Consider the following 16528-nt stretch of genomic DNA (forward strand, 5'->3'; position numbering starts at 1 on the left):
AGAATATCAGAGAAAACCAAACAACTGCAAAACAGAGCCACTACAAACCCACAGACCTCAACACCAGTGGGGCCTGCCTTCAATATGCCCAGCAAGCTTTCCAGCTGTCCCTGCAGCATTTCCCCACCCCCCTCAAAAGCTATTTTAAAGTTTCATTCTCTCCTTAAGCCCCTTCTCCACTACCTTCCCACCAACTCTTCATAGATGAACTGGCTTCTAAGCCGAAAGTTGGTGCCATCAAGAAGGAGCTCCCTCAACAATGTGCTCAGCACAGGCCTCTGCTTCTATGCCACACACACTGCCTTCTCTCCACCTCCTTCCGACCAAGGCTAACTCCTCTACTTGGGTTCAGGAACCCAACCCCTTCTTCCTCTGTAAGGACGTCCCCCTTCTTTAAAGGTGTACCCCTGGGTTCTAACTGCAACCTTCTTTTCACTCTATACCTGCACTGACCAATTTGGTAACCACATGTACCAATTTAAATGTAAACAAATGAATCAAAATGAAATAAAATGAAAAATCCAGTTCCCTAGCTGCATTAGCTGCATGGGTTAGTGGCTACTGTGCTGGACAGCACAGATAAAGAGCACCTCTGTTACCATAAAATGTTCCCTTGGACAGAGCCGTCCTATACAGGCGATCCACTCTTTGGGTGATCTCTCATTCATCTGCAAAGCTTTAAACTACATATATACCCCTGACCTTAATTTCTACCTAATGTTAAGACAGTAGAGTTGAAGTATTGTTTTAAAAAGCAAGATATCAGTGGTTCTCAAGGAGAACCAGCATATTAGAATAAGCTGGTGGGCTTTTAAAAGTAGAAATGCTGCCACCCCCTCCAAGTTATTTAAATCAGAAACTTTGGTGTGGGGGGGGGCAGTGAGGATGCATTCCATCAGGCTGGATGCCTTTCAAGAAAAGCAACAGAAGATATTTTCTTTTTCTTCTCATGTGAAAGCTCAAATAAAGTAATTTGCCTTAGTGGAAATTCTCCATATAAATTCCCTATACATCAGTGCCACAAACCTCTCTCCTAACACATTTAGATAGTAAATAAAAAGTCAAATTTCTTACCTGTGTGATAAAATGTGAGAAAAAACAAAAGTACTCCCATGAACATATTACTTAAAAAAGTGACAACTCCACAAGTAATTCCTTCTGGAACTGGGTAGACAGTTTCCACAAAAAGCTCAAAAAATATAGGTATACTGCTATTCAGGAACACTCCCAGGAGAACACAGGAGGCATACAATGTCACTAAAATAAAAACACAAACATTTTAGTTTCATAACAGCAGCAGTGAGTCATATCACATGGATATTCTGGGTGTTCTCTTTCATGAGTATCAACTCTGGAATTTCATCTCTTCTCAGTGGTAGTTGATGAACTTCAGTAAAGCTTCACACATCTGTCAGCTCTTCACACAGGTTTTGTGGAGTAGATAGGAAAAGGTTCTCTTGCTGGATGATTACCAGTTTATTTGCTTTATCTTCTTGGTGGATTACTCCAAAGCACAGAAACAATTTTTACCACTATAATTTAAAGGATTCTTTCCCCTGAGTCACACTCCTGGCATATTGAGGGATAGGTAAAATATAGCAAATTAATACAAAATTTAGACTCATTCTATAATTTTAAAGAGAAGTTAAAATCTAAGAAAAAAATGTAAGAAACATTAAGTGTAACTAAAAATTACATATTTTAAGACTGGCTAATAACAGCCCTCAAGCATAAAATCAAAATTATCTGCTATGTAATTCCTGGAGAAACACTTAAAATAGAAATAGTCCTCAATTTTAGAATGAGTTTCATGTCAAGAGTTTTTTAAAAAAAATACATGACTTTTTTGGAACAGAAAAAAAAAATTTCACCTAGAAGTATATCGTTTGAGAACAAAGAAGAGAAAGGGAAATCTCTCCCAGCAGCCTCAGAAGCAGCGGATTAAAGCTCCATAATCAACTTGATGTACCCTGCATCTGTGGAATACCTGAATAGACAACAAATCATCCCAAATTGAGGAGCCAGGAGTCAGTGCTGTGCATCTGAGGTGGGAGAGCCAACTTCAGGACACTGGTCCACAAGAGACCTCCCAGATCCAAGTTATATCAAACGGCGAAAATCTTCCAGAGATCTCCATCTCAACACCAACACCCAGCTTCATTCAACGACCAGCAAGTTACAGTGCTAGACACCCTAGGCCAAACAACTAGCAAGACAGGAACACAACCCCACCCATTAGCAGAGAGGCTGCTTAAAATCATAATAAGTCCACAGACACCCCAAAACACACCACCAGACGTGGACCTGCCCACCAGAAAGACAAGATCCAGCCTCATCCACCAGAACACAGGTACTAGTCCCCTCCACCAGGAAGCCTACACAACCCACTAAACCAACATTAGCCACTGGGGACAGACACCAAAAACAACGGGAACTACGAACCTGCAGCCTGCAAAAAGGAGACCCGAAACACAGTAAGATAAGCAAAATGAGAAGACAGAAAAACACACAGCAGGTGAAGGAGCAAGATAAAAACCCACCAGACCTAACAAATGAAGAGGAAATAGGCAGTCTACCTGAAAAAGAATTCAGAATAATGATAGTAAAGATGATCCAAAATCTTGGAAATAGAATAGACAAAATGCAAGAAACAGTTAACAAGGACCTAGAAGAACTAAAGATGAATCAAGCAATGATTAAAAACACAATAAGTGAAATGAAAAATACTCTAGATGGGATCAATAGCAGAATAGCTGAGGCAGAAGAACGGATAAGGGACGTGGAAGATAAAATAGTGGAAATAACTACTGCAGAGAAGAAGAAAGAAAAAAAGAATGAAAAGAACTGAGGACAGTCTCAGAGACTTCTGGGACAATATTAAACACACCAACATTCGAATTATAGGGGTTCCAGAAGAAGAAGAGAAAAAGAAAGGAACTGAGAAAATATTTGAAGAGATTATAGTTGAAAACTTCCCTAATATGGGAAAGGAAATAGTCAGTCAAGTCCAGGAGGCACAGACAGTCCCATACAGGATAAATACAAGGAGAAATACACCAAGACACATATTAATCAAACTGTCAAAAATTAAATACAAAGAAAACATATTAAAAGCAGCAAGGGGAAAACAACAAATAACACACAAGGGAATCCCCATAAGGTTAACAGCTGATCTTTCAGCAGAAACTCTGCAAGCCAGAAGGGACTGGCAGGACATATTTAAAGTGATGAAGGAGAAAAACCTGCAACCAAGATTACTCTACCCAGCAAGGATCTCATTCAGATTTGATGGAGAAATTAAAATGTCTACAGACAAGCAAAAGCTGAGAGAGCTCAGCACCACCAAACCAGCTTTACAACAAATGCTAAAGGAACTTCTCTAGGCAAGAAACACAACAGAAGGAAAAGACCCACAATAACGAACACAAAACAATTAAGAAAATGGGAATAGGAACATACATATCGATAATTACCTTAAATGTAAATGGACTAAATGCTCCCACCAAAAGACACAGATTGGCTGAATGGATACAAAAACAAGACCCATATATATGCTGTCTACAAGAGACCCACTTCAGACCTAGAGACACATACAGACTGAAAGTAAGGGGATGGAAAAAGATATTCCATGCAAATGGAAACCAAAAGAAAGCTAGAGTAGCAATTCTCATCTCAGACAAAATAGACTTTAAAATAAAGACTACTAGAAGAGACAAAGAAGGACACTACATGATGATCAAGGGATCGATCCAAGAAGAAGATATAACAATTGTAAATATTTATGCACCCAACATAGGAGCACCTCAATACATAAGGCAAATACTAACAGCCCTAAAAGGGGAAATCGACAGTAACACATTCATCGTAGGGGACTTTAACACCCCACTTTCACCAATGGACAGATCATCCAAAATGAAAATAAATAAGGAAACAGAGGCTTTAAATGATACATTAAACAAGATGGACTTAATTGACATTTATAGGACATTCCATCCAAAAACAACAGAATACACATTTTTCTCAAGTGCTCATGGAACATTCTCCAGGATAGATCATATCTTGGGTCACAAATCAAGCCTTGGTAAATTTAAGAAAATTGAAATTGTGTCAAGTATCTTTTCCGACCACAATGCTATGAGACTAGATATCAATTACAGGAAAAGATCTGTAAAAAATACAAACACATGGAGGCTAAACAATACACTACTTAATAACGAAGTGATCACTGAAGAAATCAAAGAGGAAAATAAAAAATACCTAGAAACAAATGACAATGGAGACACGACGACCCAAAACCTATGGGATGCAGCAAAAGCAGTTCTAAGGGGGAAGTTTATAGCAATACAATCCCACCTTAAGAAACAGGAAACATCTTGAATAAACAACCTAACCTTGCACCTAAAGCAATTAGAGAAAGAAGAACAAAAATACCCCAAAGTTAGCAGAAGGAAAGAAATCATAAAAATCAGATCAGAAATAAATGAAAAAGAAATAAAGGAAACGATAGCAAAGATCAATAAAACTAAAAGCTGGTTCTTTGAGAAGATAAACAAAATTGATAAACCATTAGCCAGACTCATCAAGAAAAAAAGAGAGATGACTTAAATCAATAGAATTAGAAATGAAAAAGGAGAAGTAACAACTGACACTGCAGAAATACAAGAGATCATGAGAGATTACTACAAGCAACTCTATGCCAATAAAATGGACAACCTGGAAGAAATGGACAAATTCTTAGAAATGCACAACCTGCCAAGACTGAATCAGGAAGAAATACAAAATATGAACAGACCAATCACAAGCACTGAAATGGAAACTGTGATAAAAAATCTTCCAACAAACAAAAGCCCAGGACCAGATGGCTTCACAGGCGAATTCTATCAAACATTTAGAGAAGAGCTAACACCTATCCTTCTCAAACTCTTCCAAAATATAGCAGAGGGAGGAACACTCCCAAACTCATTCTACGAGGCCACCATCACCTTGATACCAAAACCAGAAAAGTTGTCACAAAGAAAGAAAACTACAGGCCAATATCACTGCTGAACATAGATGCAAAAATCCTCAAAAAATACTAGCAAACAGAATTTAACAGCACATTAAAAGGATCATACACCATGATCAAGTGCGGTTTATTCCAGGAATGCAAGGATTCTTCAATATACGCAAATCAATCAACGTGATACACCATATTAAAAAATTGAAGGAGAAAAACCATATGATAATTTCAGTAGATGCAGAGAAAGCTTTCGACAAAATTCAACACCCATTTATGATAAAAACCCTGCAGAACGTAGGCATAGAAGGAACTTTCCTCAACATAATAAAGGCCATATATGACAAACCCACAGCCAACATCGTCCTCAACGGTGAAAAACTGAAACCATTTCCACTAAGATCAGGAACAAGACAAGGCTGCCCACTCTCACCACTCTTATTCAACATAGTTTTGGAAGTTTTAGCCACAGCAATCAGAGAAGAAAAGGAAATAAAAGGAATCCAAATCGGAAAACAAGAAGTAAAGCTGTCACTGTTTGCAGATGACACGATACTATACATAGAGAATCCTAAAGATGCTACCAGAAAACTACTAGAGCTCATCAATGAATTTGGTAAAGTTGCAGGATACAAAATTAATGCACAGAAATCTCTGGCATTCCTATATACTAATGATGAAAAATCTGAAAGTGAAATCAAGGAAACACTCCCATTTACCACTGCAACAAAAAGAATAAAATATCTAGGAATAAACCTACCTAAGGAGACAAAAGACCTGTATGCAGAAAATTATAAGACACTGATGAAAGAAATTAAAGATGATACAAATAGATGGAGAGATATACCATGTTCTTGGATTGGAAGAATCAACATTGTGAAAATGACTCTACTACCCAAAGCAATCTACAGATTCAATGCAATCCCTATCAAACTACCACTGGCATTTTTCACAGAGCTAGAACAAAAAATTTCACAATTTGTATGGAAACACAAAAGACCCCGAATAGCCAAAGCAATCTTGAGAACGAAAAACGGAGCTGGAGGAATCAGGCTCCCTGACTTCAGACTATACTACAAAGCTACAGTAATCAAGACAGTATGGTGCTGGCACAAAAACAGAAAGATAGATCAATGGAACAGGATAGAAAGCCCAGAGATAAACCCATACACATATGGTCACCTTATCTTTGATAAAGGAGGCAGGAATGTACAGTGGAGAAAGGACAGTCTCTTCAATAAGTGGTGCTGGGAAAACTGGACAGGGACATGTAAAAGTATGAGATTAGATCACTCCCTAACACCATACACAAAAATAAGCTCAAAATGGATTAAAGACCTAAATGTAAGGCCAGACACTATCAAACTCTTAGAGGAAAACATAGTAAACAAGACCAAAAGACAAGCCTTAGAATGGGAGAAAATATTTGCAAATGAAGCAACTGACAAAGGATTAATCTCCAAAATTTATAAGCAGCTCATGCAGCTCAATAACAAAAAAACAAACAACCCAATCCAAAAATGGGCAGAAGACCTAAACAGACATTTCTCCACAGAAGATATACAGACTGCCAACAAACATATGAAAGGATGCTCAACATCTTTACTCATTAGAGAAATGCAAATCAAAACTACAATGAGATACCATCTCACACCAGTCAGAATGGCCATCATCAAAAAATCTAGAAATAATAAATGCTGGAGAGGGTGTGGAAAAAAGGGAACACTCTTGCACTGCTGGTGGGAATGTGAATTGGTAGAGCCACTATGGAGAACAGTATGGAGGTTCCTTAAAAAACTACAAATAGAACTACCATATGACCCAGCAATCCCACTACTGGGCATATACCCTGAGAAAACCATAATTCAAGAAGAGTCATGTAGAAAAATGTTCACAGCAGCCCTATTTACAATAGCCTGGAGATGGAAACAACCTAAGTGTCCATCATCAGATGAATGGATAAAGAAGATGTGGCACATATATACAATGGAATATTACTCAGCCATAAAAAGAAACGAAATTGAGCTATTTGTAATGAGATGGATGGACCTAGAGTCTGTCATACAGAGTGAAGTAAGTCAGAAAGAGAAAGACAAATACTGTATGCTGACACATATATATGGAATTTAAGAAAAAAAATGTCATGAAGAACATGGGGTAAGACAGGAATAAAGACACAGACCTACTAGAGAATGGACTTGAGGATATGGGAAGGGGGAAGGGTAAGCTGTGACAAAGTGAAAGAGAGGCATGGACATATATACACTACCAAACGTAAGGTAGATAGCTAGTGGGAAGCAGCCGCATAGCACAGGGAGATCAGCTCGGTGCTTTGTGACCGCCTGGAGGGGTGGGATAGGGAGGGTGGGAGGGAGACGCAAGAGGGAGGGGATATGGGAACATATGTATATGTATGACTGATTAAATTTGTTATAAAGCAGAAAAAAAAGAAGTGTATCGTTAATACTGGCTAGGATCCCAGATTAGCCAATAAATAGCCTATTAACCCAATCTATAGTGAAATCTTTGAATAAGGACACTATTCTTATTCTTAGAAGAATGTTTAGAGAAATGCACCCCACTCTAAATAATTTTATTAATGCTGTTTGTATACAAACCTTCAATAATTTTAATTTTAAGGTGAAAACAGAATCAATGAGGAAAAAATGATATCCTATTTAGAAACCTAAAACATCTCCCCTTAGACTAATAAGTATATCATGCCCACTGATGATAATGAGTAGCAATTATTCTAACCTTAAAGTTACCAGGAAAATATTTTTAATAAACATATTTGTTAAGTAAAAAAATTTCTGTGCAGGAACTGCAGAAAGTGAGGGAATTACCCTAAATCTGTTATGTATTATTCATAGAACATATGAAATTACCAGAATTTACCACACCCGATTGCAATCATTAACAATCCCTAACATTGTTGAAGAGGTAAAAACAAAAACTGTATCTACTGTTTTCTAACAGCATTTCTCTAATTAATCTCAACTCACACTTCCTCCTCCAAGTACACTAGCCTTTCAGGATTACAAAATATTTAACACATTCTAGTACCACAAATAGCTGGTGATTACTTTGAGTTTCTTTGATTAGAAGATACATGGAAATAGAGAACAAAAGGATGATGGTGAATAAAGAACGCATTGCTGGCTAAAGCAGTGACCAGGCTATTCACAGGATTAAATGAGAAGCATCCGATGGATATAAACACATGTAAAATATGAAGCACTTTTCAAGAGTTTCTTAAAAACCCCACACCTCATGCTCACTGTACATTTGCTGGACATAGATCATGCCAATCAATCAACACTTCTTACACATGACTCATTAGTGGTACATTAGGAAATCTAGGGATGGAATATCACTGGTAGCTTTATAGTGTAGTCTATCTACAAAACACTTTATACTAATTTATGGTCAGTCATGGTAACCAGAGCAGAGACCACTACTGACTCCAAAACAGATGAGCCTAGAAGTTTAAGATGATAAAACACTGAATATAGCACAGAGAACTATATTCAGTGTCCTATGATAAGCCATAATGGAAAAGAAGATTAAAAAAAAGAATATATATATATGTAACTGAATCACTTTGCTGTACAGCAGAAATTAACACAATGTAAATCAACTATACTCCAATTAAAATTATTATTAATAAAAGTTATTAATTAATTTTAAGAAGAACTTATTAGTCATTATACACCCAGCATTTATCCCAAAACACAAAACACACTAGGTTTTTGTTTGTTTGTTTGTTTTTTGCAGTATGCGGGCCTCTCACTGTTGTGGCCTCTCCCGTTGCGGAGCACAGGCTCCAGACGCGCAGGCTCAGTGGCCATGGCTCACGAGCCCAGCCACTCCACGGCATGTGGGATCCTCCCGAACCGGGGCACGAACCCGTGTCCCCTGCATCGGCAGGTGGACCCTCAACCACTGCGCCACCAGGGAAGCCCCACACTAGGTTTTTAATGTTAATAAAATAAAGAGAAACACTTTGAAATAAAAGATATATAAGTGAAAAAGGTACAGAAAAGTGTGTTAAGGGATACAAACACACACACACACGCACATATACACTTGTTTATAAATGTATAGAGTTCTCTGGGAAAACTCAAGAAACTGACATTCAAGGTTGCCTCTAGAGAGGGAAATTGGGGGCCACGGGACGGTAGACATTTTTCATTGTATACCCTTTTCCTACTTTTTGAATTTAGTTTTTACTATGTGCATATCTTACCTACTTAACAAAATAAGAAAAGAGAAATGTCATTGTAAACTAATGAATTGGCAGCTAATCCAACTCTACTTCATGCAGGTTTGTATTAGCTCCCTGACTCAGAAATGGTTATCACTGGGTGAGCTGCCCCACACACCAGATATCTACACCCAGAAGCCATATAACCCAGCCTTGGTCCAGGATCCTCGACATAAATATTCCCACCTTATTTATTAGAATTCCTATTATATGTAGGATAAGTAGGCTGAGACTGCTGATACAACTTCAGAGGCCAGAAATTTAAAAACCAAGCATTTTCATTCAATTCTCTCATTCTCAGTATTTGTTTCTTGTATTACTATAAAAATGATGACCACAAGGTGGTTTCACACTGGCTGGATATATATGCTGAAATCACTTGTTACTGTAGAAACTAAAGAATCAAAATAATTTACACATAGGGGATTGGTTCAAGATGGTGGAGTAGAAGGACGTGCTCTCACTCCCTCTTGCGAGAACACCAGAATCACACTAACTGCTGAACAGTCATCAACAGGAAGACACTGAAACTCACCAAAAAAGATAACACACATCCAAAGACAAAGGAGAAGTCACAATGAGATGGGACGAGGGGCGCAATCACAATAAAATCAAATCCCATAACTGGTGGGTGGGTGACTCACAGGCTGGAGAACACTTATACCACAGAAGTCCACCCACTGGAGTGAAGGTTCTGAGCCCCACGTCAGGCTTCTGAACCTGGGGGTCTGGCAATGGGCGGAGGAATTCCTGGAGAATCAGACTTTGAAGGCTAGCGGGATTTGACTGCAGGACTTCAACAGGACTGGGGAAAACAGAGACTTCACTCTTGGAGGGCACACACAAAGTAGTGTGCGCATCGGGACCCAGGGGAAGGAGCAGTGACCCCGGGGGAGACTGAACCAGACCTACCTGCTAGTGTTGGAGGGTCTCCTGTAGAGGCGGGGGGTGGCTCTGCCTCACTGTGAAGACAAGGACACTGGCAGCAGAAGTTCTGGGAACTACTCCTTGGCGTGAGCCCTCCCAGAGTCCTCCATTGGCCCCAACAAAGAGCCCGGGAAGGCTCCAGTGTTGGGTCGCCTCAGGCCAAACAACCAACAGGGAGGGAACCCAGCCCCACCCATCAGCAGTCAAGTGGATTAAAGTTTTACTGAGTTCCGCCCACCAGAGCAACACCCAGCTCTACCCACCACCAGTCCCTCCCATCAGGAAACTTGCACAAGCCTCTTAGATAGCCTCATCCACTAGAGGGCAGACAGCAGAAGCAAAAAGAACAGTCCTGCAGCCTGTGGAACAAAAACCACATTCAAAGAAAGACTGACAAGATGAAAAGGCAGAGGGCTATGTACCAGATGAAGGAACAAGATAAAACCCCAGAAAAACAACTAAATGAAGTGGAGATAGGTAAACTTCCAGAAAAAGAATTCAGAATAACGATAGTGAAGATGATCCAGGACCTCGGAAAAAGAATGGAGGCAAAGATCGAGAAGATGCAAGAAATGTTTAAAAAAGACTGAGAAGAATTAAAGAACAAACAAACAGAGATGAACAATACAATCACTGAAATGAAAATTACACTAGAAGGAATCAACAGAATAACTAAGGCAGAAGAACGGATAAGTGACCTGGAATACAGCATGGTGGAATTCACTGCTGTGGAACAGAATAAAGAAAAAAGAATGAAACGAAATGAAGACAGCCTAAGAGACCTCTGGGACAACATAAATGCAACAACATTTGCATTATAGGGGTCCCAGAAGGTTCGAAGAGAGAGGGAACGGACCCAAGAAAATATTTGAAGAGATTATAGTCAAAAACTTCCCTAACATGGGAAAGAAAATAGCCACCCAAGTCCAGGAAGCACAGAGAGTCCCATACAGGATAAACCCAAGGAGAAACATGCTGAGACACAAAGTAAGCAAACTGGCAAAAACTAAAGACAAAGAAAAATTATTGAAAGCAGCAAGGGAAAAATGACAAATAACATACTAGGGAACTCCCATAAGGTTAACAGCTGATTTCTCAGCAGAACCTCTACAAACCAGAAGGGGGTGGCATGATATACTTAAAGTGATGAAAGGGAAGAACCTACAACCAAGATTACTCTACCCAGCAAGGATCTCATTCAGATTCGATGGAGAAATGAAAAGCTTTACAGACAAGCAAAAGCTAAGAGACTTCAGCACCACCAAACCAGCTCTACAACAAATGCTAAAGGAACTTCTCTAAGTAGGAAACACAAGAGAAGAAAAGGACCTACTAAAACAAACCCAAAACAATTAAGAAAATGGTAATAGGAACATACATATTGATAATTACCTTAAACGTGAAAGGATTAAATGCTCCAACCAAAAGACACAGGCTTGCTGAATGGATACAAAAACAAGACCCATATTTATGCTGCCTACAAGAGACCCACTTCAGACCTAGGGACACATACAGACTGAAAGTCAGGGGATGGAAAAAGATATTCCATGCAAATGGAAATCAAAAGAAAGCTGGAGTAGCGATACTCATATCATATAAAATAGACTTTAAAATAAAGAATGTTATAAGAGACAAGGAAGAACACTCCATAATGATCAAGGGATCAATCCAAGAAGAAGATAAAACTAGTATAAATATATATGCACCCAACATAGGAGTATCTCAATATAGAAGGCAACTGCTAACAGCTATAAAAGAGGAAATCAAGAATAACACAATAATAGTGGGGGACTTTAACACCTCACTTACACCAATGGACAGATCATCCAAACAGAAAATTAATAAGGAAACACAAGCTTTAAATGACACAATAGACCACATAGATTTAATTGATATTTACAGGACATTCCATTCAAAAACAGCAGATTACACTTCCTTCTCAAGTGCCCATGGAACATTCTCCAGGATAGATCACATCTTGGGTCACAAATCAAACCTCAGTAAATTTAAGAAAATTGAAATCATATCAAGCATGTTTTCTGACCACAACGCTATGATATTAGAAATGAATTACAGGGAAAAAAGCATAAAAAACACAAACACATGGAGGCTAAACAATATGTTACTAAATAACCAAGAGATCACTGAAGAAATCAGAGGAAATCAAAAAATACCTAGAGACAAATGACAATGAAAACACGATGATCCAAAACCTATGGGATGCAGCAAAAGCAGTTCTAAGAGGGAAGTTTATAGCTATACTCAAGAAACAAGAAGCAAGTAAAATCTCAAATAAACAATCTAACCTTACACCTAAAAGAACTAGAGAAAGAAGAGCAAACAAAACCCAAAGTTAGCAGAAGGAAAGAAATCATAAAGATCAGAGCAGAAATAAATGAAATAGAAACAAAGAAAACAATAGCAAAGATCAATAAAACTAAAAGCTGGTTCTTTGAGTAGAAAAACAAAATTGATAAACCAGTAGCCAGACTCATCAAGAAGAGGGAGAGGACTCAAATCAATAAAATTAGAAATGAAAAAGGAGAAGTTACAACAGACACCACAGAAATACAAAGCATCCTAAGAGACTACTACACGCAACTCTATGCCAATAAAATGGACAACCTGGAAGAAATGGACAAATTCTTTTTTTTTTTTTTTTTTTTTTTTTTTTGCGGTACACGGGCATCTCACTGTTGTGGCCTCTCCCGTTGCGGAGCACAGGCTCTGGACGTGCAGGCTCAGAGGCCATGGCTCATGGGCCTAGCCGCTCCGCAGCATGTGGGATCTTCCCGGCCCAGGGCATGAACCCATGTCCCCTGCATCGGCAGGCAGACTCTCAACCACTGCGCCACCAGGGAAGCCCTGGACAAATTCTTAGAAAGGTATAACCTTACAAGACTGAACAAGGAAGAAACAGAAACTATGAACAGACCAATCATTAGTAATGAAATTGCAACTGTGATTAAAAATCTTCCAACAAACAAAAGCCCAGGACCAGATGGCTTCACAGGTGAATTCTCTCAAACATTTAGACAAGAGCTAACACCCACCCTTCTCAAATTCTTCCAAACAATTGCAGAGGAAGAAACACTTCCAAACTCATTCTATGAGGCCACCATCACCCTGATACCAAAACCAGACAAAGATACTACAAAAAAAGAAAATGACAGACCAATATCACTGATGAATACAGATGCAAAAATCCTCAACAAAATACAGGCAAACAGAATCCAACAACACATTAAAAGGATCATACACTATGATCAAGTGGGATTTATCCCAGGGATGCAAAGATTCTTCAATATATGCAAATCAATCAACGTGATACACCATATTAACAAACTGAAGGATAAAAACCATATGATCATCGCAATAGATGCAGAAAAAGCTTTTGACAAAATTCAACACCCATTTATGATAAAAACTCTCCAGAAAGTGGGCATAGCGGGAACCTACCTCAACTTAATAAAGGCCATATATGACAAACCCACAGCAAACATCGTTCTCAATGGTGAAAACCTGAAAGCATTTCCTCTAAGATCAGGAACAAGACAAGGATGTCCACTCCCACCACTATTATTCAACATAGTTTTGGAAGTCCTAGCCACGGCAATCAGAGAAGAAAAGGAAATAAAAGGGATACAAATTGGAAAAGAAGAAGTCAAACTGTCACTGTTTGCAGATGACATGATACTATATACATAGAGAGTCCGAAAGATGCCACCAGAAAACTACTAGGGCTAATCAATGAATTTGGTAAAGTTGCAGGATACAAAATTAATGCACAGAAATCTCTTGCATTCCTATACACTAATGATGAAAAATCTGAAAGAGAAATTAAGAAAACACTCCCATTTACCATAACAACAACAAGAATAAAATACCTAGGAATAAACCTATCTAGGGAGACAAAAGACCTGTATACAGGAAACTATAAGATACTGATGAGAGATAATTAAAGATGATACCAACAGATGGAGAGATATATCATGTTCTTGGATTGGAAGAATCAATATATGTGAAAATGACTATACTACCCAAAGCAATCTACAGATTCAATGCAATCCCTATCAAATTACCAATGGCATTTTTTATAGAACTAGAACAAAAAATCTTAAAATTTGTATGGAGACACAAAAGACCCCAAATAGCCAAAACAGTCTTGAGGGAAAAAAGCAGAGCTGGAGGAATCAGACTCCCTGACTTCAGACTATACTACAAAGCTTCAGTAATCAAGAAAATATGGTACTGGCACAAAAACAGAAATATAGATCAATGGAACAAGATAGAAAGCCCAGAGATAAACCCACGCACCTATGGTCAACTAATCTATGACAAAGGAGGCAAGGATATACAATGGAGGAAAGACAGTCTCTTCAATAAGTGGTGCTGGGAAAACTGGACAGCTGCATGTAAAAGAATGAAATTTTTGGGCTTCCCTGGTGGCGCAGTGGTTGGGAGTCTACCTACCGATGCAGGGGACACAGGTTTGTGCCCTGGTCTGGGAAGATCCAACATGCCGTGGAGCGGCTAGGCCCGTGAGCTATGGCTGCTGAGCCTGCGCGTCCGGAGCCTGTGCTCCACAACGGGAGAGGCCACAACAGTGAGAGGCCCGTGTACAACAACAACAACAACAAAAAAAACTCTTAGAGGAAAACATAGGAAGAACACTCTTTGACATAAATCACAGCAACATCTTTTTTGATCCACCTCCTAGAGTAATGGAAATAAAAACAAAAATAAACAAATGGGACCTAATGAAACTTAAAATCTTTTACACAGCAAAGGAAACCATAAAAAAGACGAAAAGACAACCCTCGCAATGGGAGAAAATATTTGCAAATGAATCAACGGACAAAGGATTAATCTCCAAAATTTATAAACAGCTCATGCAGCTCAATATTAAAAAAACAAACAACCCAATCAAAAAACGGGCAGAAGACCTAAATAGACATTTCTCCAAAGAAGACATACAGATGGCCAAGAAGCACATGAAAAGCTTCTCAATATTGCTAATTATTAGAGAAATGCAAATCAAAACTACAATGAGGTATCACCTCACACCAGTTAGAAGGGGCATCATCAGAAAACCCACAAACAACAAATGCTGGAGAGTATGTGGAGAAAAGGGAACCCTCTTGCACTGTGGTGCAAATGTAAATTGATACAGCCGCTATGGAGAACAGGATGGAGGTTCCTTAAAAAACTAAAAATAGAATTACCATTTGACCCAGCAATCCCACTACTGGGCATATACCCAAAGAAAACCATAATTCAAAAAGACACATGCAGGGCTGCCCTGGTGGCGCAGTGGTTGAGAGTCCGCCTGCCAATGGAGGGGACACGGGTTTGTGCCCCGGTCCGGGAAGATCCCACGTGCTGCGGAGTGGCTAGGCCCGTGAGCCATGGCCACTGCACCTGCGCATCCAGAGCCTGTGCTCTGCAATGGGAGAGGCCACAACAGTGATAGGCCCGCATACTGCCAAAAAAAAAAAAAAAAAGACACATGCACCCCAATGTTCATTGCGGCACTATTTACAATAGCCAGGTCATGGAAGCAAGCTAAATGCCCATCGACAGATAAATGGATAAAGACGATGTGATACATATATACAATGGAATATTACTCAGCCATAAAAAGGAACGAAACTGGGTCATTTGTAGAGATGTGGATGGATCTACAGACTGTCATACAGAGTGAAGTAAGCCAGAAAAAGAAAAACAAATATCATATATTAACGCTTATATGTGGAACCTAGAAAAATGGTAGAGATGAACCAGTTTGCAGGGCAGAAATTGAGACACAGATGTAGAGAACAAACGTACGGACACCAAGGGGGGAAAGTGGCAGGGGTGGGGTGGGGGTGGTGGTGTGATGAATTGGGAGATTGGGATTGACATGTATACACTGATGTGTATAAAATGGATGACTAATAAGGACATGCTGTATAAAAAAATAAATAAAATTTAAAAAAAAATTTACACAGGAAAGGGTTAAATTAAGATCTTCATAATCAGAATGGGGGAAAGGTAGCTGTGTCAGGATTGATTTAATATATTCCCCAGTGTTCTGGGACATGCATAAAGTAAAACCTGATTATTATGAGCCTGAATTTGACTTCCATTTGAATTTTCAGTTAAGAGTCTGATACAGTATCTTTACACACTGGTTTGGCAGATCCAGTGGGGGAATGTTATCTATTAAAAGTCAGGCAGACAAAATAATTTCCTGCTCATCAGAGAAGGTTCAATACATGATCATTAAATGTTTCCATGACTTTCTATAGCACTGATACTAAAATTAAAATAAACTGCCTTTCAATTAAAAAGTCAAG

General features: G+C 38.9%; 1 protein-coding gene across 1 annotated transcript in view; it reads right to left on the bottom strand.

Annotated features, from left to right (window-relative positions):
* SLC49A4 (solute carrier family 49 member 4) overlaps positions 1-16528 on the bottom strand; it is a gene marked incomplete at its 3' end in the record, with an annotated part of 94912 nt that overhangs the window by 6067 nt on the left and 72317 nt on the right. Inside the window, exon 8 of the mRNA XM_079704640.1 lies at positions 1075-1257. Within this exon, the coding sequence (XP_079560766.1) occupies positions 1075-1257 (183 nt within the window). The remainder of the gene's footprint in view (positions 1-1074; positions 1258-16528) is intronic.

The sequence above is a fragment of the Hyperoodon ampullatus genome (assembly GCF_949752795.1).
Source record: "Hyperoodon ampullatus genome assembly, chromosome: 5".
NCBI classification, from domain to species: domain Eukaryota; kingdom Metazoa; phylum Chordata; class Mammalia; order Artiodactyla; family Ziphiidae; genus Hyperoodon; species Hyperoodon ampullatus.